Consider the following 26,009-nt stretch of genomic DNA (forward strand, 5'->3'; position numbering starts at 1 on the left):
TGACCGGCACACCTCATTTCTTCTGTCTACTTCATTTATGGTATTATGTTTATTATGATATTTATTGATTAACAGTTGATAGCATTGGAATAAGCCTAGGCGGAAAAAGGAGGTATTCTTATTCTATCCAGTAATAATTCATGAGGAGTTCACTTTGTATATCATTTTCATTTCCTCATACATTTTAATGCATTGTGTATTATTGCTTTGATACCTTGTGGCCTTAGTGAATTTATAAATGCAATAGAATATTATGTGCATCAGAATTGAGAAAGGGAATTAAAGAACACATAAAAGCATGTTGAACTGCAGCGTCCCTCAGCTAAGTATCACTTTAGAGGGGTTGTTTTATTTAGTAAACACAATTTCAAACACTCATAGAGCATTTTGAGGTGAGAAAAGGAAGTCCTTCATTTCATAACAATTAGCCGGGGCCGAGAAAAGCTACAAAAATGTTACTCTCCCACTCAAGTGGACTTTGCATGTCCAATTGTCCATAAAATAAATGGGCAGCTCCCTGGTTTTAATGGGCACCATGTAATATATAATTTCCTCTGAGGTAGTACTGCAGGAGAACCTAACATTTTCCCCTAGGGGTTTCATAGCAGCAGGTCACCATGTCCTCAGCTTATTTCTGAGAGGCTCTCGTAGCAAAAACTGATAGTCTTAAAGTGGTTTTCTCATGACTTAAAATTGCTTGACAACTAGAGATGAGCGAGTATACTCGCAAAGGCTAACTACTCGAGCAAGTAGTGCCTTAGTCGAGTACCTGCCCGCTCATGTCTAAAGATTCGGCTGCCGGCGTGGGTGACAGGTGAGTTGCGTCGGTGAGCGGGGGAAGAGAGGGAGAGAGCGATCTCCCCTCCGTTCCTCCCCACTCTCCCCCGCCGCCAGCAGCCGAATCTTTAGACAACAGCGGGCAGATACTCGACTAAGACACTACTCGCTCGAGTAGTTAGCCTTAGCGAGTATACTCGCTCATCTCTATTCACAACCACTCTGTCCTTACTGGTTGTGGCTGATCAGGACACATGACTGCTGCAGCCAATCACTGGCCACAGTAGTGACCTTCCATAGTCAGTGATTGGCTGCAGCAGTCACATGTCCTGGGCAGCAGCAACCAGCAAGGACAGAGTGGTTGTTAAGCTATTTGAAGTCCTTTGTTCTTCCAAATGTCCCAGTAAGCATATTCATCAGGCCAAAAAGACAGGTTTCATTCAAGCAATTAGATAAGAATCTGCAAGGCAGATGAGATGCCATTTATTTCCCATGGAGAGTCAGAAAATCTAATTTATTTTTTCTTGGTTGTCAGCTGATTACTTCAAAACTGGCAGACCCCGACAACTAATATTTGATCTATATAACGAAGTTTATATGCTTCTGTAAAAATTACCTGCAACCAGGTAACAATGACTTATCCAGCAGCTTGGTATACTGTAAACATGAAATCACTGAGTCCACGTCAGGGTGACTACATTGACTAAAAAGGTTTATTTGTAACAGAGTATAAAAATATTGAGCAAAATATACATCATTATAAATAAAAGAGATTTCTACATTGTAAGTTACAAAGTAAATGACAGATAATAACACCAACAGCTTCATGAAATGATGTACAGTGTGAAGTTGTAAACTTGACATCCAAACGGCTGTATATAAAATAGTCCTATGTAATATATAACTTTGGGGAGGGTGAAATAAGCACCGTGCAAAAGTTAGGAACTCATAGAAGTAGAGATAGCAATATCTTAAAAGGAGTTTGTCTGCAGTTGTGACCCTGTAAAACTGTTGACAGTGCTAGGTATAGGCTCTAGGGGTGGGGGGGGGAAATGCAGCAGCTCAATATACAGAGCTGAGGGCACTTCATGGTAAGGGACTGCCTTCTGGGCACTTGCAGGAAAGATACTGTATTAAAATGTCTCATACAAGTACCGCTGATACTACCGCATACTGTATGTATGTTTAAAACAGCTCTGCAGGGCTCCTACCTACAGTAGTGCTATCAATAGTTTAGCAGAGTCATAACTGCTGACAGACCCGTTAAATATGAGTATGCGAGATAACATAGTGATCATGAGAGTAGTCATTCTTCTGTGCTTCGTACTAGTAACCCCACTGAAGAACATTAGTCATCCCTTTACTGGCCTGGAAATAGGTTTACATGGAGCAAATGATTACATTCAGCTCCACAACAAAAGTACATAGGATAGGCTTTAGATTTACTAAAAAGCATCAAGCGGTGCCGTATCAATAGGCCCTTAACATACAAGCTATCCTGTGTGCTCCGAGCCTATTAGGTATCTGCCCTTGCTGCTTCCCTCTCACATCATGAGTCTTTTGGTCCTTTTACATGGGCCAATTATTGGACTTGAGTGCTCATTTGCCAATCAATCAGGCTATGTAGAAAGACCAATGATCAGTCAATAAACAAGCAAACTCTCATTCTACAGCTGATTGGCTCATTTATCAAGTATTGAAATGCCCTGATGATCAGTGGTACATCTCCTCATGTGTACAGCAGACCTACGGGGATGAACAACCATATTAGTAATCATTTGTCCCCATAACCAATTCTCGGTCCATGTAACATAAAATAAAAACAAGCACCGATCAACATGCACGTTAATTGGCACTTGTTACGTTGTGACGAGAGATTTCAGCCTGTGTAAAAGGTCCATAACACACTAAAGGAGAGTTAATGCAAAAGCATCCCTATCCTTTCCAGTCTTTTATTTACAGTTTTATATTAAAAAGTCTCTTTTGGTGATAGAGGACATTTCAGAACATTTGCAGACAACCTGTAAGCAGAGAAATGGGAGCTATAGTTGATGTGCCATATGACTACTGATTTATTTAAAAAATTATATATATTTCTCCTTTAACCCTTTCCAATCCACTATCTGACGTCTGAAAACATTATGATTTAGGGTTGTACAGCTCCAATGTTGGAAGACGTCCGCCGGGGTTCTCTTACTGTATATTGCCAGCCTCTCTGCTGTCGGAGCCTATCCAACGTGTCACCTCATGCAGTACTAGCTTTAGCCAGCATATAGCGCTGTTGTATAACGGCAGAAAAAGAGTAAGCCCACTAGTAAAACCAGAATACAAATTGGATTGGAAAGGGTTAATGTACAGTATATGGCATGGAGACCCCCAGTATATGACATAGTATGTAATGCAGACTGTTATGAGAACACAGCCATTAAATCCCATGTTACTTGCATTCTTAAGGGCATCAGTTAGGTAACTGTTAATTACTAAGTAGAACGCTGCATTTCCTCAGCCACAATATAGATGTATCCATACTCAATGAAAGACAGCTGGCAATAGCCCTACCAATCAAAATAAAATGCTGCAGAAATGTAAAAGGATGATATATTAAGTGATAGTCAAACTTGAATTATGTCTCCTGGTAAAACAGTAGAAAGTATTTATGCAGTGGGAGCTTGCACACGCTTTATAAAAACAACTGTAAAGTCAAATCTGGAAAGCGCTAGAATATGAAATATTAAAGTTCCTCTGAGCTTTGAAAAACATTTTAGGAATCATTTACTTTTATCTTCTGAACTGCACTACTAAGGTTTAAAGCACATCTGTACACATGTTAAACAGGGCTTGATCCATTGAAAACGAAGGGCAGGAACATGCAAGAAATGGAAAAAAGCAAGAAACGTACCAATATACATTATTTATAAGTAAAGCATATGGGTAGGTCTTGCTTTCTTATTCTCCGCAGGTCTCAGCCGTTAGTGGACTAGTACACCACCTTTAAATATATGTATAATATATCCCATTGATGGGACAGTCAGAGTTCATGTTTTTTAAACAGAGCTGTATTGTTCATTGTTGCGTTGACACACTGCTTCTGGTTGAAGGGCCCAGCGGCCCGGTAGACCCTCGCTCTCTCTCCTTCACAAGTTCCATTTCAATCTTGGCTCTGATTTTCTCCCAGTCTACTTCAACCTAAGCAACAGACAAGAAATGAAGATTGGGATTTAAGAAATATTTTCGAACATCAGTAAAATGTTTAATCTAAGAACAAATGCGGCTCAGTTACGAAAGAGTGTAAAAGTGATGTGGATTTTATTGTACAACTTGTGTACACAATACATGCAGACATAACAAATTATAAACAATGTCTTAAATAGTCCCGTTAAAATTGGAAAAACCCTTCCAAAAATGTCACTGTTTTATTGTAGATTTTGAATTTATGTCTCATGTAAATACAGTATATTTGATGGAGAGCTCAGTCGCCTTAAGTGCATTTTTAATCCCTTAGTGACATAACTAATTTCTCGCTCGTGTCATTGGGGGACACAGCAAAGACCATGGAATATAGCAACTGGCACCAGGAGGCGACACTAAGCAGAAGAAGTGTTAGCTCCGCCCTCTGGCTATATCCCTCCTGCCGACATCAGGCTAACCAGTTTTTAGCTTAGTGTCCAGGAGGAGGACGGTCTCGCCTGTAAGGGCTGAATAAAGGGCCAGGGCTAACTGGGAGGCAGGTCTCTCCCAGTAAGCCCAAATTGAGGAGGGCAAACAGCCTGGAGTGGTTCCGACTGTTGCTGCCTGGCCTGCCTCAGAAGAAAAGGAGGCACATCCAGAATTTCTGCATGTGGCCCGCCAGCTAGAGCCCCCCTGACACAGAGGAGGAGCAGGCTCCTAAGTTCTCGACGATGGTGGAAAGCCTGGTAGTGGCAGTATGAGAAACGTTTCAGCTCACTGAGCAGGAGCCCCAAACATCGGGGATGTCCTTCTCTTTTAGGCAGTCCATGCACCCCCCAAGGACTTTTCCATCCCATGAGGACTTTGACAAGGTTCTGTCTAAGGAATGGAAGATTCATGAGAGACGCTTTTCTAAATTGGGTTATTTGGATGTGAAGTACCCTTTTCCATAAGATCTGGTGGAGAAGTGGTCGACTTCTCTGGTAGTCGATCCACCTGTTTCCCGCCTGGCGAAACATACAATTCTGCCCACAGCGGATGCCTCTTCTCTCAGGGACCCTAGAGACTGGAAGCTCGATTCTTTGGCCAAGTCCGTGTTTGAGGCGGTAGGTTTAGCCCTCAGGCCCGTATTTGCCTCGTCCTGGGTCAGTAAGGCTATTACGGATTGGGCAAAGTGGTTACGTGAGGGGATCCTCAAGGGTGCATCTCCTGGGGATCTCGCGGACATGGTGCAACAGATCGAACAGGCAGGCATGTTTCTCTGTGAAGCCTCTATGGATGCGGCCAGATTGGTATCATGGGCTTCCGCTGCCTCTGTAGCGACTTGCCGGAGTCTGTTTAAAATCCTAGAATGCGGATGCTTTCTCCAAGGGGTCACTGATCAGCATTCCCTTCGTAGGATCTCGCCTCTACGGTGCCAAGCTGGATGAGCTTATTTCGGAAGCCACTGGGGGAAAGAGCTGTCATTAAACACAGAATCGCCCCAAGCAATCATTCTCACAGCATAGACGTTTTCGTTTTCGCTCCTTTTGTCGGAGTCCTCGCAGGTCAGAGGGAAGGAAAGCCCCTCAGGAGCGGGAACAAAAGAAGGGACCATCATTTAAGCCAAAGTCATCTTGGCGGTCGGGTCCTCAGTCTACAAAAGCCCCCCAAAACAAGCCCTGGCATGAGGGACAGTCCCCACCCATCTCAGACAGGGTGGGGGGACAGCTTTCCCAGTTCAGCGAGATCTGGCAGGCTCAGGTCATGGACACCTGAGTCCGGGAGGTCGTATCCAAGGGTTATGCCATCGAGTTCTTGGCCTGCCCACACGATGGCTTCTTTCGATCCAGAACCCCCGAGGGATCCAGGAAAGGCCGATGCCTTTCTTCAAGCGGTTCACGATTTCTATGCCCAGGGGGCGATTGTGCAGGTTCCCCTCGCTCAACATTTCACGGGGTTCTACTTCAACCTTTTTGTAGTTCCCAAAAAGGACGGCTCCGTCCGACCGGTTCTGGATCTAAAGAAGCTAAATTATTTTGTGAAAGTGCAGCATTTCCGCATGGAATCGATGTGGGCGGTCATCACGTCCATGGAACCAGGGGAGTTCCTTTCGTCAATAGACATCTGGGACGCATATTTGCATATTGCCATTCGTCCAGTGCACCAGCGTTTTCTCCGATTCACGGTCCAGGAGGAGCATTTTCAGTTTGCGGCATTACATTCGGTCTGGCAACGGCTCCCAGGGTGTTTACAAAAGTCCTAGCGGCAGTAATGGCGATCCTACACTCCAGGGGGATTGTCGTCATCCCATATCTGGACGACATCTTGGTGAAGGCCCCGACATGGCAGGACAACCTGGAGAGCCTGCGCGTCACCATGGATACATTGATCAGATTCGGATAGGTGATCCATCACCAGAAGTCATCACTCGTACCGTCGCAACGCATGGAGTATTTGGGGATGTGTTTTGACACTTTGCAGGGTCAAGTGATTCTTCAGGCAGCAAACCGTAAACTTCTCCAGAGCAGATACGCTCTCTGCTATCCCAACGTCCGGTATCGATCGGGTATGCAATGAGAGTTCTGGATCTGATGGTCTCTTCCTTCGAGGCGATTCTTTTTGCCCAGTTCCACACCCGCCCCTTGCAGTGGACTATACTGTCGAGATGGGACAGGTCGGCGCGCTCCCTCGATCGGAAGATAAGAATTCCACCAGGGACACAGCAATCCCTCTGATGGTGATTGGACTCGCCGCGCATTCAGCGGAGCAAGTCGTTCCTGCCCCTGCAGTGGCAAGTTCTTACTACGGATGCCAGTATGGCAAGGTGGGGATGCACACTATGGGACCTAGTGGCACAGGGGATCTGGTCCAGGCAGGAATCCGGTCTTCCAATCAATGTGTTGGAGCTGCGGGCAATATTCCGGGCTCTACAGCACTTTGCGCTTCAGCTGAAGGGAACTCCGATACGGATCCGGTCGGACAATGCGACCACCGTCGCATACATAAATCATCAAAGTGGAACCCGCAGCAGAGGGGTCAAGAAGGAAGTGGAGAAGATCCTGTCATGGGCCAAGGATCATCTCCCCGCGATATCAGCAGTTTTCGTTCCAGGAGTAGACAATTGGGTAGCTGATTTCCTCAGCAGGAAGTCGGTAGACCAAGGGGAATAGGAGCTGCATCCCGAGGTTTTTCAGGACATATGTCGGAGATGGGGTCAGCCAGATGTCTGTCTGATGGCATCTCTCTTCAACCAGAAGCTTCCAGTCTATCTGGCCAGATCAAGGGACCCTAGAGCACTAGCAGCAGATGTACTGACTGCTCCATGGAAGAGGTTTCACTTCCTCTATGTGCTTCCTCCAGTGCCTCTAATTCCCCGGGTACTCATGAGAATCAGGAAGGAAGGTCTACCAGTGATTCTCATAGCTCTGGACTTGCCTCGGAGGGTGCGGTACGCGGAGCTCATCAACCTACTGGCAGACACTCCCTGGCGCCTACCCCTGCGAAAAGAACTCCTCTTTCAAGGACCCCTCTACCACCCGAATTTGTCCACGCTACGTTTGACGGCATGGTGGTTGAGCCCGCGGTGTTGAGGGCACCCTGTTTTTCAGACTCGGTCATCCAAACAATGATTAGGGCTAGGAAGCCGTCCTCGTCAAAGGCGTATCATCAGATATGGAAGGGGTTCATCCTTTGGTGCGAGCACCCGCTGCGCTTTTTTTTGGCCCGCCTCCTGTCCTTCCTCCAGGATAGGTTGGACATGGGGCTCCGCTTCAGTTCCCTTAAGGAACAGATCTCAGCCTTGTCGATCCTTTTTCAGCGCCCTTTAGCATCCAGATCCCTGCAGGGAGTCACTCATACTGCACCCCCGATTCGCTCACCGGTACCACCCTAGGATTTAAACCTGGTTCTGAACACGTTACAAGCACATCCGTTTGAACCATTGGCAGAGATACCCTCCATAAGGTCTCTGAGATTGCGGCTCTGTCAGAAAAACCACCCTTTATGGGGTTTCACCAGAATAAGGTTGTATTGCGTCCGGTTCCGTCTTTTCTTCCCAAGGTGGTGTCGGTCTTCCACATCAATGAGGACATTGTGCTGCCATCATTCTGCCTGACTGCAATCCACCCAATGGAATACCATTTCACGCTGGATTCGCTCGGTGGTGGTTGAGGCCTACCGGGCTAAGGGTGAGACACCGGCGTTTCAGGTGACGGCACACTCTGCCAGGGCAGTGGGGGCCTCATGGGCGGTCTGCCATGGTGTCTCCGTTTCACAGGTGTGTAGGGCGGCTACCTGGTCATCCCTACCCACCATTTCTAAGTTCTACCAAATTCACACATTTGCGTCAGCCGCCGCGTCGCTAGGTCGGAAGGTTTCACAGACGAACTGACCGCATGCGTTTATGATTTATTTTTTTCCCACCCTCGGGGACTGCTTTTGGACGTCCCACGGTCTTTGCTGTGTCCCCCAATGACACGAGCGAGAAAATTGGACTTTTTACTCACCGTAAGATCTCTTTCTCGTCTCGTCATTGGGGGACACAGCACCCACCCCTCTTGGTTCTTTATATGACACTGTTGGTTTTCCTGACCAGGACCCTGGTTCTGTAAGTTGCACATGGTTCTGCGTTTTCATTACAGTTATAGATTTTTCGTCAGATTACTAACTATTGTTGTCTCTCCTTTCCTGCATGGCTGCTCCTACTGCTGGCATACAAACTGATTAGCCTGGTGTCCGCAGGAGGGATATAGCCAGAGGGCGGAGCTAACACTTCTTGTGCTTAGTGTCGCCTCCTAGTGGCAGTTGCTATATTCCACGGTCTTTGCTGTGTCACCCAATGACGAGAGGAGAAAGATTTTACGGTGAGTAAAAAATCCTCTTTTTAGCCTTAAAGGGGTTGTCTCGTGGCAGCAAGTGGGGTTATACACTTTTGTATGGCCATATTAATGCACTTTGTAATATACATCGTGCATTAAATATGAGCCATACAGAAGTTATTCACTTACCTGCTCCGTTGTTAGCGTCCCCATCTCCATGGCTCCGTCTAATTCCGATGTCTTCTGGCGTTTTTAGACGCACTTGCGCAGTCCGTGCTTCTGCCTGGTGAATGGGGCCGCTCGTGCCGGAGAGCTGGTCACCGCGTCGTCATCGTAGCTCCGCCCCGTCACGTGTGCCGATTCCAGCCAATCAGGAGGCTGGAATCGGCAATGAAATGCAAGGAAGCAGAAGAAAATCCACGGTGCACCATGGGAGAAGACCCACGGTGCACCGTGGGAGAAGACCAGCGGCGCCATCTTTAAAAGAAGAAAAGAAGAAGCTGCAGACACTGATGCGCAGGTAAAGCATTGTGCTTACCTGAAGCTGCAGGTAAGCGCAATGCTATTTTTAAAAACTAACCTATGCTTTCTTTTTAACAGGGCAGAATGCGGAGGTAAGTAAAAAAAAAAATTTTTCGATTTCGCCGCGGGACAACTCCTTTAAGAGACAGTAATTTTTTTTTGTGTTCCAGAGGTCATAACTTTTTTTTTGTCGAAGTAGCTGTATAAGACCTTGTATTTTGCAGGACAAGTTCTAGTTTTTAAAGGAACCAATTCTGGGTACATAAAATGTATTGAAAAACTCCAGGGCATACAGTTACATCTTGGGTGTGCAGAGTTTGTATGGAGGGGGTTCTGAAAGACACCAGGGCTGCCACTGCATATTGCAGATAAACGTCTTGTCAAGTTGCAGTACAATGTAATACTATCGTAGATTGCAAGTTCAAGTTGCCTATCAGTTAAAAAAATATTAATTATTAAAAAAAAAAAAGAAAGGTAATAAACTTTTTTTTCTAAAACTTTCCCGCACGGTGAAGGATGTCAGAAAAAAATATACATAACTTCAGAATTGTGCTTTTTTGATCACTCTGTCCCTAAGAAAGAGATTAAATAGAAAGTGATCAAAAAGTTATATGTATTCCAAAGTGTTACCAATAGAAACTGCAAAACGTCTCTCAAAAAACAGGCCCTCTCAAAAAATGATAAAAATAAAAATTCTTATTTTTGTTGTGTAAGTGGGAAGGAAAAACAAAAATGAAAAAAATAGGCCACATCCTTTAGGGATTCATGCTGTTTTCCAATCCCTAACCATGAGCTTTGAATGTTGGAAAATATTAAACTATAATAGACTTATCATTCCAGTGCCATCAGCACTGTTGTGTCACATATAGAGATGTGATCTCAGTAGTAAATGTCAGCTGTGATGCCAATATGTACAGCACATCGCCAGCATGACCAACAATTGGTAGCTATGCTCGCTGGGACTTTAGGGACTATGGTGTTATGCATTTGCTGATCATCTTCTCAATTTTCCTTTGTGCGGATATTGGGTAAGTAGCTGATATGGCAATAGCACTACACTGTTTTATGGATTCTGCTTCTTTCCAGCTATATGTTACTAAGAAAACAGAATTTAATAGGCAGAAAGAGACTTGGTTCTGGCTAAAATCGAGGGGGTTTGTGCCTCGGACATAGGGGTATTTCGGGAATATCAATAGTTAGCAGATCTTTATTTTATCAGCTCAGTAAACTAAACATACATCAAAGTGATAACCTTTCCGCTAAAAGTAACGTTGGTCTTGGAAAGAAAGCAGACTGTATTAAAGATGTAAGATTAGCGCAGTATAAATGTGAGAATTGCAGGATTAAGTGATGGTACTCTAAAGGACACGGGGAGGCAGCCAGAATGCGACTTGATCAGGGGAAATGATGATATCTTCCTCAGATAAAGCAAGCTGTGCGGAGTTATCGTTGTACTTGAGTCATTACTTAATACACTTAAGGAAGCTGTAGACATAAATTTAGAAATGCTGGAACAACATAGCACAAGGTGAAAGCAGTCATGTTATCACGATGTCCCGAGAACACTAGACTGGTTCAATAGATTTCAAATATTCCATATCGATGAGTCACACAACGATCGGTAATGGAAAATTACGGGGATGTCTCACCTGATACATAGACTTAGCCCCCAAACTTTGTGCTATTAATGTGTCAAAGGACCCTCCCCTTTCTGGATCAGATAAAGTTTGTATTTTTTTTCTCCGTACGGGATGACAAAGGTCTGAAGATAAAGCAACTTTGTCAAATGACTTGTATGACGCAGATGCAGACCTGACACATGGGGATATGCTCCACAAGCAGGATTTTAAAAAAACAAAAAAAAACTTATAAATATAATAATTATTGGAAAAGTATCTAACTCTGAAGAACTTTAACCCTTTCCAATCCAATTGCCCTGCCACTCGCATTCGCCCCACCTCTTATAAAGAGAGCTGTGGATTCCTTAGAATTACTCAACACAAACCCATAACAATGATGTCATAATGATTATATTAGCAATTTTTTAAAAGCAAAATTAAAAGTTAATATGTATATTACACTATAATTCTATATTATACGTATATATATTAGTATTATAAACATATGAAAATTATATATGTATATTACAGTATATGTCTAATATATATATAGGATATACTGTATATTACAGTATGCAGAGTAGAGATGCGATATCGGACCTCTCCTCTGCATACTGTAATATACAGAAGAGAGCTGCGGTGTCGGAGCGCTCCACTGTATATGTATATAACACTGTGCAGGAGAGAGGCCCGACATCGCAGCTCTCCTCCGCACAGCTCTACTAAACATGTACAGAAGAGAACTGCAATGTCGGACCTCCCTCCTGCATAGTGTAACATACATATAGAGGAGAGAGCTCCGACATGGCAGCTCTCTTCTGCATAGTGTTAGAAACATGTATTGGACCTCGTCCAACAGTGGAGCTATGCAGGAAAATTGCAATATCGGATGAGGTCTGACATTGAAGTGGAAAGAGTTAATATTATGTATGGACATGTTAAATATAAAACAGTGTTCAAAGGGAAGTGCACCATATTAGTCATCAGTCATCATGTACAGATCTGACGTTACAGCATGTATTAAAGTCCAGAGATGCATTCACAATTCTACAGAGCTGTAATGTGTCTACGCTGCCTGGGCAGTTGGCATTCTGCGGACGGTAGTATTCACAATAGGCAGAAGACTGATCTCGCAAAACAGACTCGAACGCTGCATTATGGGAAAATAATTAATTAGTTAGAGGTTTCTGTCGAGAAATAGATTCAATGTTTTTAGTAGCAACCAAACTCTGTTGGATTGTAACATAGTTAGTGACTCAGGATTAGTACGAGGTGCGTAATGTAAAAGCATAGCACTGGGGCACTATTATGGTAGGGTGATCCGGATGGTGACTTTAACTTAAATTAGGTACAACTACAATGTAAAAAAGTAGTGGGCGTACATTATGGCAGAAGAGTAAGCCAATCAACTGCCCTACAATTCTTAGGTTGAAAGGTCAGAATATCACTATTTCCTTGTGTATTGCACTCTGGTAACATATATGGTTGTTTGTGAACAGAGAAGAAAACTAATGCCAGTGCACGTATTTACTTACACCTTCTGCATACTGGAGAAACCTTTTGTTGGTTTCCTTTTTATTGAAGTCATTCAGATATTTTTGCCGATAAGCCAAAACAGTATCCACATGTGTCTTGTGTTTCACGGCTAGCTCCAGGGCTCTAAGGGAAAACATCAAATTTACTCTCAAATGTTTATCAAGACCAGATTAAAACAGATAAAAATGTAATTTAGAGCACACTGCTTTACATTTGTATTAAAGCCTACAAACCTGACAAGTTACAATGTTTGCATCCAAGCAGTCAGAATCATTTATACAACTTCTGATGGTGACATGACAAAAGTTTTGATTGGTGCAAGGCAGCATCAAGAACCCCACTGGAACCATGCTGAGCCCCTCTGCATGTGAGAAGCCTTTCTCTGCTTACCTGGGAAAGGAGAGGTAAGCAGTGTAGGTGGGCAGTAGACTGCTAGGCTGTCACAGGAGGTGGGGAAACAGTTACTGAGACCCATATCCATAAAAGCCTGAAGAAGAACCCTAACTAAGTAGGTTTGAAAGCTCGCTATAACATTATCTATTTTTGTTAGCCATTAAAATGTATTTTATCTACAAGAATATTCTATTTCTCTCACTGCGAACAATCATATTAAGGCGCAGTGTTCACGGGTGGATCTGATTCGCGGAATCTGGGCGGTGACCTTTGTGGAAGATCCACAAATCTAGACGCCCATAGGAATACATGGGCATCTGCAAGTGAAATAAAGTATGTGGATTTGATTTGCGGATCTTTTGGTCCGGATAAAAAAATTGCAGCATGCTCCATTTCACTGCAGATCTCGTATGGACCGCTTCCATTGAAGTCAATGAAAGCTGTCTGATCCGGAACCTGTCCACAATTCAATTGTGGACAGGCCGTGGATTCCACGGGAGAGCAGGAGTTTAAAAAGAAAACAAAAACTCCACTGCGTGATCGGTGGTGTGCTGGACGGCGCTTCCGCATACATCCGCAATGAAGAAAAGAGAAGTCCTGCAGAAGACCCAGACGGGTAAGTACGAGTCCCTCAGTATCCTCAGCCACGGGTAGGGTCAGATTCTGCTGTGGGCTCCCACATGCAGAATCTGATCCGTCTGTGGACATGATACCTTTTAGTATATGTGCTGCCGAAGCGAGCACTGGACATGATACCTTAGTGTTTGACATGTCTCTACAAAATGTTAGAAGATTTCCAAAATAACAAAGTGCGTTCACACATAGCTGATTTGCTGCTGATTTTTTGATTGATTTTGGTGCAGCAGATTTCACCTCTTCCATTTGAATTCAATTGAAAGGGTGAAACCAGCTGAGGATCTTCACCAAAGTCCATAATAAAATATGCAGCAAATTGGCTACATGTGAATGCACCCTTTCACTCTGAAATACCATGGTTTACAAAATTTCTATTTGTGAACAATGGATGGAAACCGTTTTGGCTAGATGTTTAAATCAAAGTTCTGAAAATCTACAAGATAAATAAAACTGATGAGACAGCAACAAACATTCGCCAGTAGGGTTGCCACGGGGAGGTGGTGAATTCTCCACTGGATAGACTCTGTCTGGGATGACTTAATGAATCCTGCACTGAGCAGGGGGTTGGACCCGATGACCCTGGAGGTCCCTTCCAACTCTACCAGTCTATGAAAATATGCAAACAATGGGAAGTCTTTGATCCCAAAGGTGAATGCAGAAAAACAGACATAGTAACAGCATCCCAATAATGATCCATCTTCATGATGCTCAAGTCAGAATACAAAGTAACAACAATATTTTGACCAGTTATAACAGTTGGGTCTTTATTAATGTAGATTGAGAAAGACCCAACTCAAGTGATGATCGCACAAGACTAGAGATGAGCGAGTATACTCGCTAAAGGCAATTGCTCGAGCGAGCATTGCCTTTAGCGAGTACCTGCCTGCTCGAGTCGAAAGGTTTGGGTGCCGGCGGCGGGCAGGGAGCTGCGGGGGAGAGCGGGGCGGAACGGAGGGGAGATCTCTCTCTCGCTCTCTCCCCCCTGCTCCCTCCTGCTGACAGCCGCTACTCACCGCTCCCCAGCGCCGGCACCCGAACCTTTCATCTCGAGTGGGCAGGTACTCGATAAAGGCAATACTCGCTCGAGCAATTGCCTTTACCGAGTATACTCGCTCATCTCTACACAAGACCGTTACAGTACAGTTAACAGAGCTGTGTCTTGTAATAAGTCTGGAACAGATAGTCAGCCTCTGGATGTAACCAACAGGAACTCCTAATTCTATGGTCACAAGTAGATAGCTCAACAATTGGAAGACAAAGTATTTTAGAAATTTTCATAACATTCCATTATACAATAACTAAGTTTCATTTGCCGTGATTACCCCTTAAATAATAACCTCAGTAGTATTTCTTGTCACATTTATATAGCCTCTACAAATGTCTGATGTTCAATGACCTATTTATATTTGCATTACCTCTCCCAGTTGTAGGAGTCAATGTTGAGTTGTATGGCTTGGTAAATAAGGCCAGCCTGCAGGATAATGGCCTCAGCATCTTGAAAGTTCCCACTGAACAGCTGGATGTGAGCCAATCTGGACTCCTTTGATGGCAGATCTTTAATTGAATTTATGTACTGAACTTTATCAATCTGCAAGAAAAATAGTAGACATTGCAAAAAAACAAGCATTCATCAAGATAGTGCTGGCATTTAAGGAGTGATTATGTAGTCCTACTTACTTCACCAATTGCTGCATATGCGATCTCGGCCGTTGACATGTCTTTGTTTGCAATAGCCATAGCTGCTAAACAAGCCCATGTAGTCTGCTCCTGTGTGTGGAAATATGCAAACGTCAGCATGAGAAAATGCTTCAAACATGTCACATGTAATAACTAGGTTAGCTTTAGTGTATCTGTCTCATTCTATCTCTGGAAAAACAAATCTACTGTGAGTCACTTTATGACAGTAATGCCCTCATGTGTCCGGAGTGACCTCAAGGGCTGACAGCTTCATAGGGTACAGCTGTCCTCTGACCAACCATAAAGAAATGCTCACAGTAGTGTTTTCTGACATGCCATCGGGTCACTGTTCTGATATGCTGAATTTCTGAAAGAGGATTTTCAATCAAGATATAAATGTTTTCTTAAATTAGTAAATAAGATTTAAAAAGTTTAAATTTGAGAAAAATGTCTAATAAATTACACAGATGAGCGTCTACTTTATATATACAACTGAAGAGCTTGAGAAAAGAAGTCCAGTTTTTTGTAGTTTTAAACAGAACCTTGCATTTTGCAAAGAAGAACAATGTAAGTGGGACATATCCCAAAATTCTGATGCATTTTTATATCCATCGTACCTGTGACCTTTTCACATCTTCTAGTATAAAACACCCTACAGGCCTTTTCTTGCACCACCCTTTGACCCCTTTGCATGACCTTTGGTAGATGATTTTGGTGTCATTAGATTTGTGACATCCTCACCACCACCGTAAAATCATTAAATTAGAGTTTGATACATGGAGTGACCTGTCAGGCCACGGCAAAGTTTCTATGTGAAGTCTAGCGGCGCTGTAGTGTTTCAGGCAACCGCGCTGCTAGGGAGAGTCTAGGCTCCTTCACACTGTGGAGGGCAATATTGGGCTATGAATCATTGAAAACAATGGGTGATATCGCAAAAAGAAAGAACATGGTGGAATTTATTTCGCTGCATAGCATCGCAATGCGGTACCATGCAGGGAAACATCAGAAATGTGAATGAACCCATTTCATGTTCACGTAGTGAAAATCGCGTCAATCTAGATAAAAAAAACAAGGGAATGGAAAATGCCCTCTATAGCATCCCATATATGTGGACTATGGACTTTGTCACAACTCTCAAAACATAATTCCAGAGATACACTGAATACTCTGCACTTTACTCTTCCCCCATTACATGTGGACAAATACAATGATTACTATGACTGTTTGCCACAATCCGGCAATGTTCCATATGATGATTAAGGTCGGGCTCATATCACCGTATGCTGCAGTGTGCAGGATGCGAGAAATACGCGCACAGCACGCACTCAGTACACAATCACATTGCGCACTGGCTTTGTGCGGACCATCACCATGTACTATCTTGGTGTGTATGCACACGTAATACGCACCAAGAAAGAACATGCTGTCATTTTTCTTATGCGGGGAATATGCGCAATTTGTGCGAGTGGTAACTTGGCCAAGATAAAAACGTTTACTATTTATTATATACTTTTTAACCATGGCTTCAGTTTTAGAAATGTTACATGCATGTATTAGGGTGGTTTCACACCTACGCCTGTGGTTCCATATTCCTGCTCCGTTTGGGGAGCAGGAAAGGGGAATCCCTGTGACAGAATGGCTGCATATCTGGGCAGAACCAAACAGCACCGAACAGACCCCATTTACTATAATGTGGTCCATTCGGTTTCCATTCAGCTGCCCAGATTTGGGATGGAAGAAAAAGTGCTGAGTGCAGTGCTTTTTCTTATGGTATTTTGATCGGGATCTGCGACGGAACCTCCGGCCAATTGCATACTTGCTGCGTGCTCCCGCACGGGAGATGCGCTGCAAAAGAATGCTGGTGTGAGAGAGGCCTAAATAGCCAGGTGACCCACACCAATCTCTGCAGTTTCTCCCTCCATGCTCCATCTACTCCATCACAGCTCTGTGACCCTGCTGTCCCCAGACAGCAAAGATCATAGAGTTTAACCTGAAGACCAATCCACAGTCTCCAGACACATAGTCACTGTGGTATTTAGTCACAGTAATTACAAAAATCATTATTCATAAATGAAAAACATTAAATTTAACTAAGCTTTTTAATCAGGCGTGAAGAAAATATACAGCAGAGCTGTATGCAAGCAGTCAGACAGGCAACCTGTTGGATCACGTACATCAAGTGGAAGAAGAACTGGGAATTCTGGAGGAAGACGTCACATGGGCCTTGAAACAACTACCAAAGAGGAAAGCTCCGGGCATTGATCAAATACCAGCCCAACAGCTCAAACCAGTGTCAGTCAAGGTCCTAACTGACCCATGTCAAAAGATCTGAAGCTCCAAATCGTGGCCCAAAGACTGGACAAGATCTGTCTTTGTCCCATTTCCAAAAAAAGGTGATGCTCAAGAATGTTCCAGTTACCGCACCATCGCCCTCATACCTCACGTCAGCAAAATCATTTTAAAGATCATACAAAAATGCTTTGCGACAATTGTTGAACGGGAACGTCCGGACGTTTAAGCTGGCTTCCGCAAATTTTCACAGCTGACAATATTTTGCAGAGTGTATGGGTGCTCCAATTTTGATGATAATTTCTCAGAGATTGGCTGAGGCAGGTTTACGGTCAAGCTGACTGTTACAAAGACTGCTCCTCATACTGCGCCATCATCATAAACATTTGCAGTGGTGTCACTCCAAGGTACTTGGTGTGTCAAATGTCACAATGGAATGTTCAGTCATAAGTCGAGTATCTGTGTCAGCGATGATGATCGGTGAGTGAGGTTCTGGAGGCAACCTGGCAAGAGGGCTGATTCTTCTGCTGATTATTGATACTGCTGATTCATCAACAGCATCAATAATGTTGATGAGGTGCTGCAGCCCATTGCATCATATCTTCAGGGCGTACTCAACACCATTTGCCCACCAGATAATGTGTGAGCCCGCACAGCGAACATCAGCAGGCATGCTTTCCAAGGTGTACAGGTGACTCCTTGAGCAGCATGATTCCCAGATCTCTCTCCAATTGAAAATGTGTGGGACACAAGTGGATGTCAAGTGAATACTCTCCCACAGCCCTGTAATGAAGATGAACTGTGGACTATGGTCAATACCACATGGCCAACACAACCCCAGAACAGTATCTGAGCACTTATTGAATCGATGCCACCTTGCATTAACAACTGAACTGCCTAACATGGTGGCCCCACTACTTACTGATCACTCTTTATTGGGCCAATGACACATGTAATTATTTAAAATTAAAATCGAAAGTTCAGAACTTAATTCTCTGTGTGTTGAGTTTTGTCACATTTCTAACATTACTTCATGGTGTGGTATTTTCTTTATGAGGGAGTGGTTAGTATTGCTGTTGACTGTCATATCTACTTCTATGACATTGTCAGACATGTTGATGGATATACTCTAAACATACTAATACAGGATAAGGGAATCTTTACACCTTGTTGATCCATTGCAATGGGACTTTTTTTTTGTAAAATATGTAAAATCAGTAGGAGGGCATAAGAGGATTATTGTGAAAACAAAAGAATCAATAGAGGTTAACACCATTAGGAGTTTTACAGGAAGACTTTAAAACTCCTTCATAGGTCATTTTCTTAGGAATGGGTTGTGCTTCAATTTATTAGCCCTTTTAGCAAACAGAATAGAGATGAGCGAACATACTCGCTAAGGACAATTGCTCGAGTGAGTATTGTCCTTAGCGAGTACCTGCCCGCTCGGAAGAAAAGATTCGGGTGCCGGCGCGGGTGAGCGGTGAGTTGCAGGAGTGAGCAGAGGGGAGCGGAGGGAAGAGAGAGAGAGAGATAGATCTCTCCTCCGTTCCCCCCTGCTCTTCCTCGACGCATCTTTTCTTCCGAGCAGGCAGGTACTCGCTAAGGACAATGCTCGCTCGAGTAATTGCCCTTAGCGAGTATGCTTGCTCATCTCTAAAACAGAATGACATGAAGTTAAAGGGGTATTCCCATCTCAGCTTCTCAGCCGGAGCCTACAGAAAGAGATGATCTCTTGGCGCAGCATTGTTTCCATAACTTTCATTGAATGAGGCTGATGGAAACCATGTAGCACAGCACACTATGCTGTTTTTACTAACTATGGTAGTTAGGCTGCATCCACACGGGCGACTTTATCGTGTGATTTTGTTGTAATGTGACAGTACTACAAATTGCCTGTATGTGGAGCCCATGCTTTCCTATGGGTTCTTCCATATAAGTGATGTTCTGTAGCCTGCGACATTGCAAGACTACAAAATAGCAGAATGCTCTATACAGCCGCGATTTGCGATAAAAAAATTTTTGTAGACCATATTTCTCTATGTAGACTTCTTTCTTGTAACCGTGCTCAAAACGCGGTTTTCATTCGATGCGATGCAACTTTTACAGTAGGAAATCCTACTGTAAAAACCCTAAACTAAGCCCTAGCTGCATAAAAAAAAATACCGGTAATACATCACCTAAGAGGCGCTGTCATCTCCAGAGTGCGTCTCCTCTTCACCTCTGGCACATGTCTTCTGCCAGCCCTTCCATGATTGAAGGAACAAAATCCCTGCATCCAGGAGGGGGGGACTGTGATTGGTTCATGAGCGTCGTGGCTAAGCCAATCAGAGCCAACGTTCGATAAACCAATCACAGCCATTCAATGAATGAATGAATGAATGAATGAATGGCTGTGACTGGTTCATCAAGCGCCAGCTCTGATTGGCTGAGCCATAGCGCTCGCGAACCAATCACAGGCAGCCCTTCCTGGAGGCGGGAATATTGATCCTCCAATCCAGGAAAAGCTGGCAGAAGACTTTAAGCAAGTGTCGGGGAGCTTCAGGGGAGAAGACAGCGCCTCTTAGGTGATGTATTATTATTTTTTGTTTTTTTACTGCAGCCAGGGCTTATTTTTGGGGTAGGGCTTATATTTCAAGGCCCCCCAACCCCACGTAGTGCTACAAATTTGCGTGACTTTGTAGCACCACATGCAACTTTGTAGCGGCACAAAATCGTGTTATCGCCGCGAGAAAACTCAGTAATATCGCATTGGACCACTGATGCGATATCACTGCGATTTTCTTGCACCGTCCGTGTGAATGCGGCCTTGTGGAAACAGTGTAGACCACTGTGCTACACTGCTTCTGTAACTCCCATTCATTTCAATGAGAGTTATGGAAACAGTACTTTGCTAATATCTCAGTTTCTTCCAACAGGTGGTTGGAACAGAGCTTCCAGGTCTTCCCATCTCAGTCATGAAAAGCTGAAATGGTAACACCCCTTTAAGAATTGCCACCTCTGGAATCTATTTAACAAAAAGGAGAAAAAAAAATTGTGTTAGATCACCTAGAAGCGATACAGATACGCTTCTCAAGGGCCATTTACACAGGAAGATTATCGCGCAAAATTTGTTCAAACGAACTAAAATGCACGATAATCATTAATCTAACTGCAAAACATCGGTTACTTTTCATACGTCCCTCACTTTCAACCAGCATAAAAATCATCGCTGGATCGCTGACTTCTTGCTGCGTGTAAACACTCCCCACATAGAATGTGAAGCGCTGAGCGAGAAGTCAGCGGTGATCTGCCTGTCTAAACACTCTGCACGAGCGCCAACAACTTAGCGGTGACGTCAGCGCTCATGCAGTTGTTTAGCCGGCAGTTGGCCTGTGTAAATGAAGCATTAATAGATGTAACGATTATTGCACATTTTCGTTCGTTTGTGCCTTTTATAAATCATGCAAAACTCACTCAAACAATATGGGCCTAACGAATACATCAATAATGTAACACAATTTTGATAGTGTTTGCAAATATAAAACTGACTAAATTAACCAATCTTGTAACAACTTTCACAGAAAAAAACACAGCCCTGAACATCTTGCTCCGGCAGCTGATCCAAACTTTCTTTTTTAATCAACGTTACAAAGAGCGTTTATATGGCTGTAACTCTGGGATTGCACATTTAAATTTGCTAACTTGCAACAGAGTTCATTGCTCTCAATAGACCAATTGAAGGGAGAAGAGAAGCTGCGATGGCTTTCTCTGTTTTTTTAACATATGTTGCTGCAGTGCAGATGTTCAGACAAGCCAGCTTCATTGTTCCAGCCAACATAACAGCCTGGCGCTGGAAGTTGTGCCAGGGCCATTAGATCAGCTGCCGTAGGAGGAAGACTGAAGTTGCCCACAAGAGTTTGCTAAACTAAATTACAGTCACACTTTGGAAGGCCTGATTATATGAAACATTGGGGGCTGGGGACTGAAACTTTGGTGTGCACTTAGGACATTTTACAGGTGCCTTGAAACCCCCAACCCTCAAATAGTACTGAGCCGGATCTTACTGACTGAGATGAAGAAACAGTAGACTGGAGACTAGAAGCTGTCTGAGTCACGTCAGCATGCTGAAACTCTACAGAAACAGGTTTATTAAATAGCACCTCTTGGAAGGCAATCGCTGATGATCTGGAACTGGAAAATCTTTATAATCACCTAAATCCCAACATTGCTATGGCTGAAATAACTCTTTATAAGGGATCGGTCAGCTGAATATACTGCGCATTTTAATGGCAGCATATTGTGGATACTGCTCCATTTGCCATTTGGCTAATAGCGATAAAGGAATACATACCCATCACGGTGGTAATTAACAGTTATGTATACACCCATGCTCAATAGCCTGTCACTCCTCTCAGAGAAGCGCTCTCCTCATCAACACATAGGACTGTTCAAGGGGCTGTCCGTCAAAAATTTTTACTTCATAAACAGGCTTAGCGTGCAATAATAAGATAATAGCAGATATACTCACTTCTCCTGCTCCCCCGCCACTTTTATTCAACATTTACCTGATACCTTCTGCTCTTCGCATCCAGGTGTGGAGTGAAGGCATCCTGACACTAGGTCATGGGACCACTGCAGCTATTCAGGGAGTCGGTGATTGGCTGCAGTGGTCACATATGCCCGGTGTTGCTGACGTCATCACTGGCTCCCTGCACCTGGAAGTGGGGACAGGGAGCGTGCGTAATGAAAGGGGTAAGAGAGTGGGGACAGTGAGTATATCTGCTGTTATGTTATTACTGCACACTAAGCCCTTTTTTGAGACAAAAAAAAAAATCTCCCCAAATAACTCCTTTAAAAACGAGTCTGCTATACTCCTTCATTGCTCTTATTAGAAGCATGGATCTTCTAGCTGCTATATGCTGCCCCTATATAGAATTATAGAATGGTAGAGTTGGAAGGGACCTCCATTGACATCGGGTCCAACCCCCTGCTCAGTGCAGGATCAGTAAATCATCCCAGACAGATGTCTGTCCAGCCTCTATTTGAACACTTCCATTGAAGAAGAACTCACCACCTCCCATGGCAACCTGTTCCACTCATTGATCACCCTCACTGACAGAAAGTTTTTTCTGATATCAAATCTGTGTTTCCTCCCTTTGGAAGGATGCATATCCAGTTGACAGATCACCAAAGTTCTTTTTCAGGTTTGAGATGTTCTATAGAGAAATCCTGAGAGACATCCGGTAGAACAAAATATTAATAAGTTACCTTAACAAAGCGGCAGAGCCGGACAGCCTCGTTCCACTTCGCAGCATTGATGTAGTCGTGAATAATTGCTGGATATGGGGAGATATTTGTGTGGACCAGGGAGCCATCACTTTTCCGGATTGTCACTCTATTTTCAACAAAGCTCACAATATGGGGACTCTTACTATACTCACTGAGAAAGAAGTAGGATTTCAGTAAAGGCACTCATATATAATTAGCATATTATATCTTTTACAGTATTAGATAGGATTGGACAGTAATGTTCTCTCTTTATCTAGACTTATCAAGAGAGGACTATTCAAATTAGTGTAAAGGAAAACTGGAGTTAGTGTTCAAAAAGTGGTAATCATATAACAGTTTTTATTACTGATGCTCTATTGACTACCTCCTAAGACGAAGAGACTTACATGATACTGAATGCTCTAAGTAACTAAGAACTGTGGATCATATCTACACTGAAAAGTGACTTCTTACATATACAAGGGCTCATGACCTTCTGAACAAATCCAATGTGTTGAGGGACAGTCTATCACTAGTCAGCATAACAAGGGCAGACAGGCTGAATAGGGATTTCAGCTCTCCTTAAGAAGAGCACCCAAAAGTGTGTGGAGACACCTAGGGGGCGAGTGGGTTTGGGGACAGCACCGTCTCTCCCCAAGGAGAGCATCCAGAAGGGGTGTGAAAATACACCTGAAAAGTAAGTGAGGAGACTTATACGGCCATACACGTTCCTCTGGGTAATTTATGCAAATAAGGAATATTAAATAATACCTCTGAAGCGCCACCTATTGGATGGCAGCATTCTTTCAAATCAATGTCAGACCCTTTATACATGTCTTTATAACAATGATTGAGAGTAGGAAACCAAGCCAGAAAACCATACACAGACAGTTGTTTCGAGTGTCTACTCTCATCAGTGTGCAGTAGGCTTCTGACTTAGCTGGTGAGAGGCCTGCAACATGGGTCAAGAGGGGTGTCATCTCTCGTTAAGGAAAGCACCCAAAAAGTGCGTGAAGACACCTAGGGGGCGAGTGGGTCGGGGGACGTCACTGTCTCTGCCCAAGGAGGGCAACCAGAAGGGGTGTGAAAAGCTGAGGCCCAGAGCAGGGTGTATAATTGGTTAGAAATTTTTAACCTGGGAACCGCGTCCTGATCTTGGTGCCCACAGGCGAAAGTCAAATTCTCGCAACTGGCAATGTCCCTATGAGGTCGTGAAGAAGGTCGGGGAGGTAAATTTATAAAGTACATCAACCGGGAAAAAAAATCCATACTAGAATTACTGTGTCAATTTAAGAGGCTAAGGAATTTCTGCAGAGATACAAAAGCAAGTTCTGTGACCTGTCGCACCCATATCATAAAGCATGACATAATAACAGACCCTGGGGTAAAGGTAAATGTTAAACCATACAGGATACCAGAAGCATGTAGAGACGCAGTTGATACCGAGGTTAAACGCATGATGAAGCTAGGGGTAATAGAAGAGTCAAAAGGTCAGTGGTCAAGCCCAATGGTATTGATTCCTAAACCTAATGGCACATGGAGATTCTGTAATGACTGCAGAAAGTTGAACGAAATCTGCAAGTTTGATGCTTGCCCCATGCCAAGAGTTGTTTGGCTGATTGAGAGACTGGGCACAATACCAAATACATTACCACTCTTGATATCACGAGGGGATATTGGCAAATATCTTTAACTGACAGAGCAAAAGAGAAAACTGCTTTCTGCACCCCAGACGGATTGTTTCAATACAAAAACATGCCGTTTGATTTACACGGGGAATCTACTGACTTTCAACGGATGATGGACCGAATTCTGAGGGCCCCTTCTTGGCTATTTTGCGGCACACCTGGATGATGTGGTTACTTACAACTCAGGTTGGAAAAGTCACCTTGGAAAGGTACAGGCCATCATGGATGCCATAAACCCTGAGAAGTGTGCAGTAGGCTTGGAGGACGCTAAGTGCCTTGGCTACATTATTGGCAGAGGTATAATCAAGCCTCAAGTTAATAAGGTGGAGGCCATACAGAGTTGGCCTAGACTTTTAACCAAGAAGTAAATCAGGGCTTTCCTGGGCATCACTGGGTAGTTCCGCAGATTTGTGTCAAATTTTGCTTCCATAGCGGCACCATTGACTGACTTGACTAAAGGTCGGAAGTCAGAAATGTGACATGGACTCCTGAAGCAGAAAAGGCTTTTCAGAGTCTGAAGTCTGCTTTATGCCAGCAGTCAGTATTAGTTATCCCTGACTTCACCAAAGAATTTGTTGAGCAAACAGATGCTTTGAACGCAGGGGTGGGGCAGTATTGCCCCAAACAATAAATGGTGAGGAGCATCCGGTAATGTATTTGAGTCGAAAGTTGTCTCCCGCAGAAAGGAATTATGCCATTGTAGAACGAGAATATTTGGCAGTGAAGTGTGCATTAGAAGCCTTAAAATATTATCTCCTTGGTAGAGAGTTTAAGCTGGTATCAGACCATGCCCCCTTAACTTGGATGAACCAGAATAAGGAGAGAAATGCTAGAGTGACAAGATGGTTCTTGTCACTCCAGACCTTCAATTTTTCCCTCGAATATAGACCAGGCATGTCTCAGGGTAATGCTGATGCCTTGTCAACATTATTTGATGGGTCAAGTTGCCCTGCCCTCTGGACAGGTAAAGGAGAAGGTGCCAGATGGGGTGTATATCTCACCCAGACACTTGGCCTGGGTGAGGTAGGGATCCAGTCCAGGACTTTCTTGTGGGTTCCAGTTAAAACACTGCGCTCATTACTGGGACATAAAAGACTGCAAGGCCATGCAGTCATAGAGATAATAAGTGAGTGCAACTACTGTGGGTTCCTGATCAACATTGTCTGCAAGCTAGTCTTGGGTAAGAAGAACCTAATACATAGCTGTCGCCTTGCAGGGTTACGGCCTATTTTGTGTTCTGTTTTGCACTAAGCTCATGTGCCGTCAGTGGCCGCTGTTTTCTTTGGGTCACCTTGTTATTGCTGGAAGTAAGGAAAAAACAGATCAACTTGAACTGTTATCTAGACTAAATAAGCCTCTTTGACTTCGCTGACTTTGCTGACCCCACAGCCCCACTTAGACATTGCTATATACTGTATATGCTCACTACTTGTTATGGCCATAGACTTTATACTGCCAATATAGAGCATCAGTCTTCTGTTAAAACATTACAGGAATAGAATATAGAACTATAAATGAGCTGAATATAAAGTAGAGGTAAAATAATAATCAGCAACCAAATCCAAACTTCACTAGGAATTCCCATTTCATGAAACATTCTAGATGAACACAGCACTTCTATACAGTATGATGTGAAAAAGTCTGTTGTGATGAACATA

The 26,009-nt window shown here is 43.7% G+C and overlaps 1 protein-coding gene across 2 annotated transcripts in view; it reads right to left on the reverse strand.

Moving 5' to 3' along the window:
* Nucleotides 1–1,494: 1,494 nt before the first annotated feature.
* The window catches only part of IFT80 (intraflagellar transport 80), a 103,922-nt gene continuing 79,407 nt past the window's right edge, over nucleotides 1,495–26,009 (reverse strand). For both annotated transcript variants that reach the window (XM_066600495.1, XM_066600486.1), the window contains exons 16-20: nucleotides 22,664–22,835; nucleotides 15,128–15,217; nucleotides 14,866–15,038; nucleotides 12,421–12,544; nucleotides 1,495–3,963 (exon numbers count right to left, since the gene is read on the reverse strand). In XM_066600495.1, coding sequence (XP_066456592.1) covers nucleotides 3,841–3,963; nucleotides 12,421–12,544; nucleotides 14,866–15,038; nucleotides 15,128–15,217; nucleotides 22,664–22,835 — 682 coding nt within the window. In that variant the 3' untranslated portion in view covers nucleotides 1,495–3,840. The remainder of the gene's footprint in view (nucleotides 3,964–12,420; nucleotides 12,545–14,865; nucleotides 15,039–15,127; nucleotides 15,218–22,663; nucleotides 22,836–26,009) is intronic.

The sequence above is a fragment of the Eleutherodactylus coqui genome, chromosome 1, assembly GCF_035609145.1.
Source record: "Eleutherodactylus coqui strain aEleCoq1 chromosome 1, aEleCoq1.hap1, whole genome shotgun sequence".
Taxonomy (NCBI): Eukaryota; Metazoa; Chordata; class Amphibia; order Anura; family Eleutherodactylidae; genus Eleutherodactylus; species Eleutherodactylus coqui.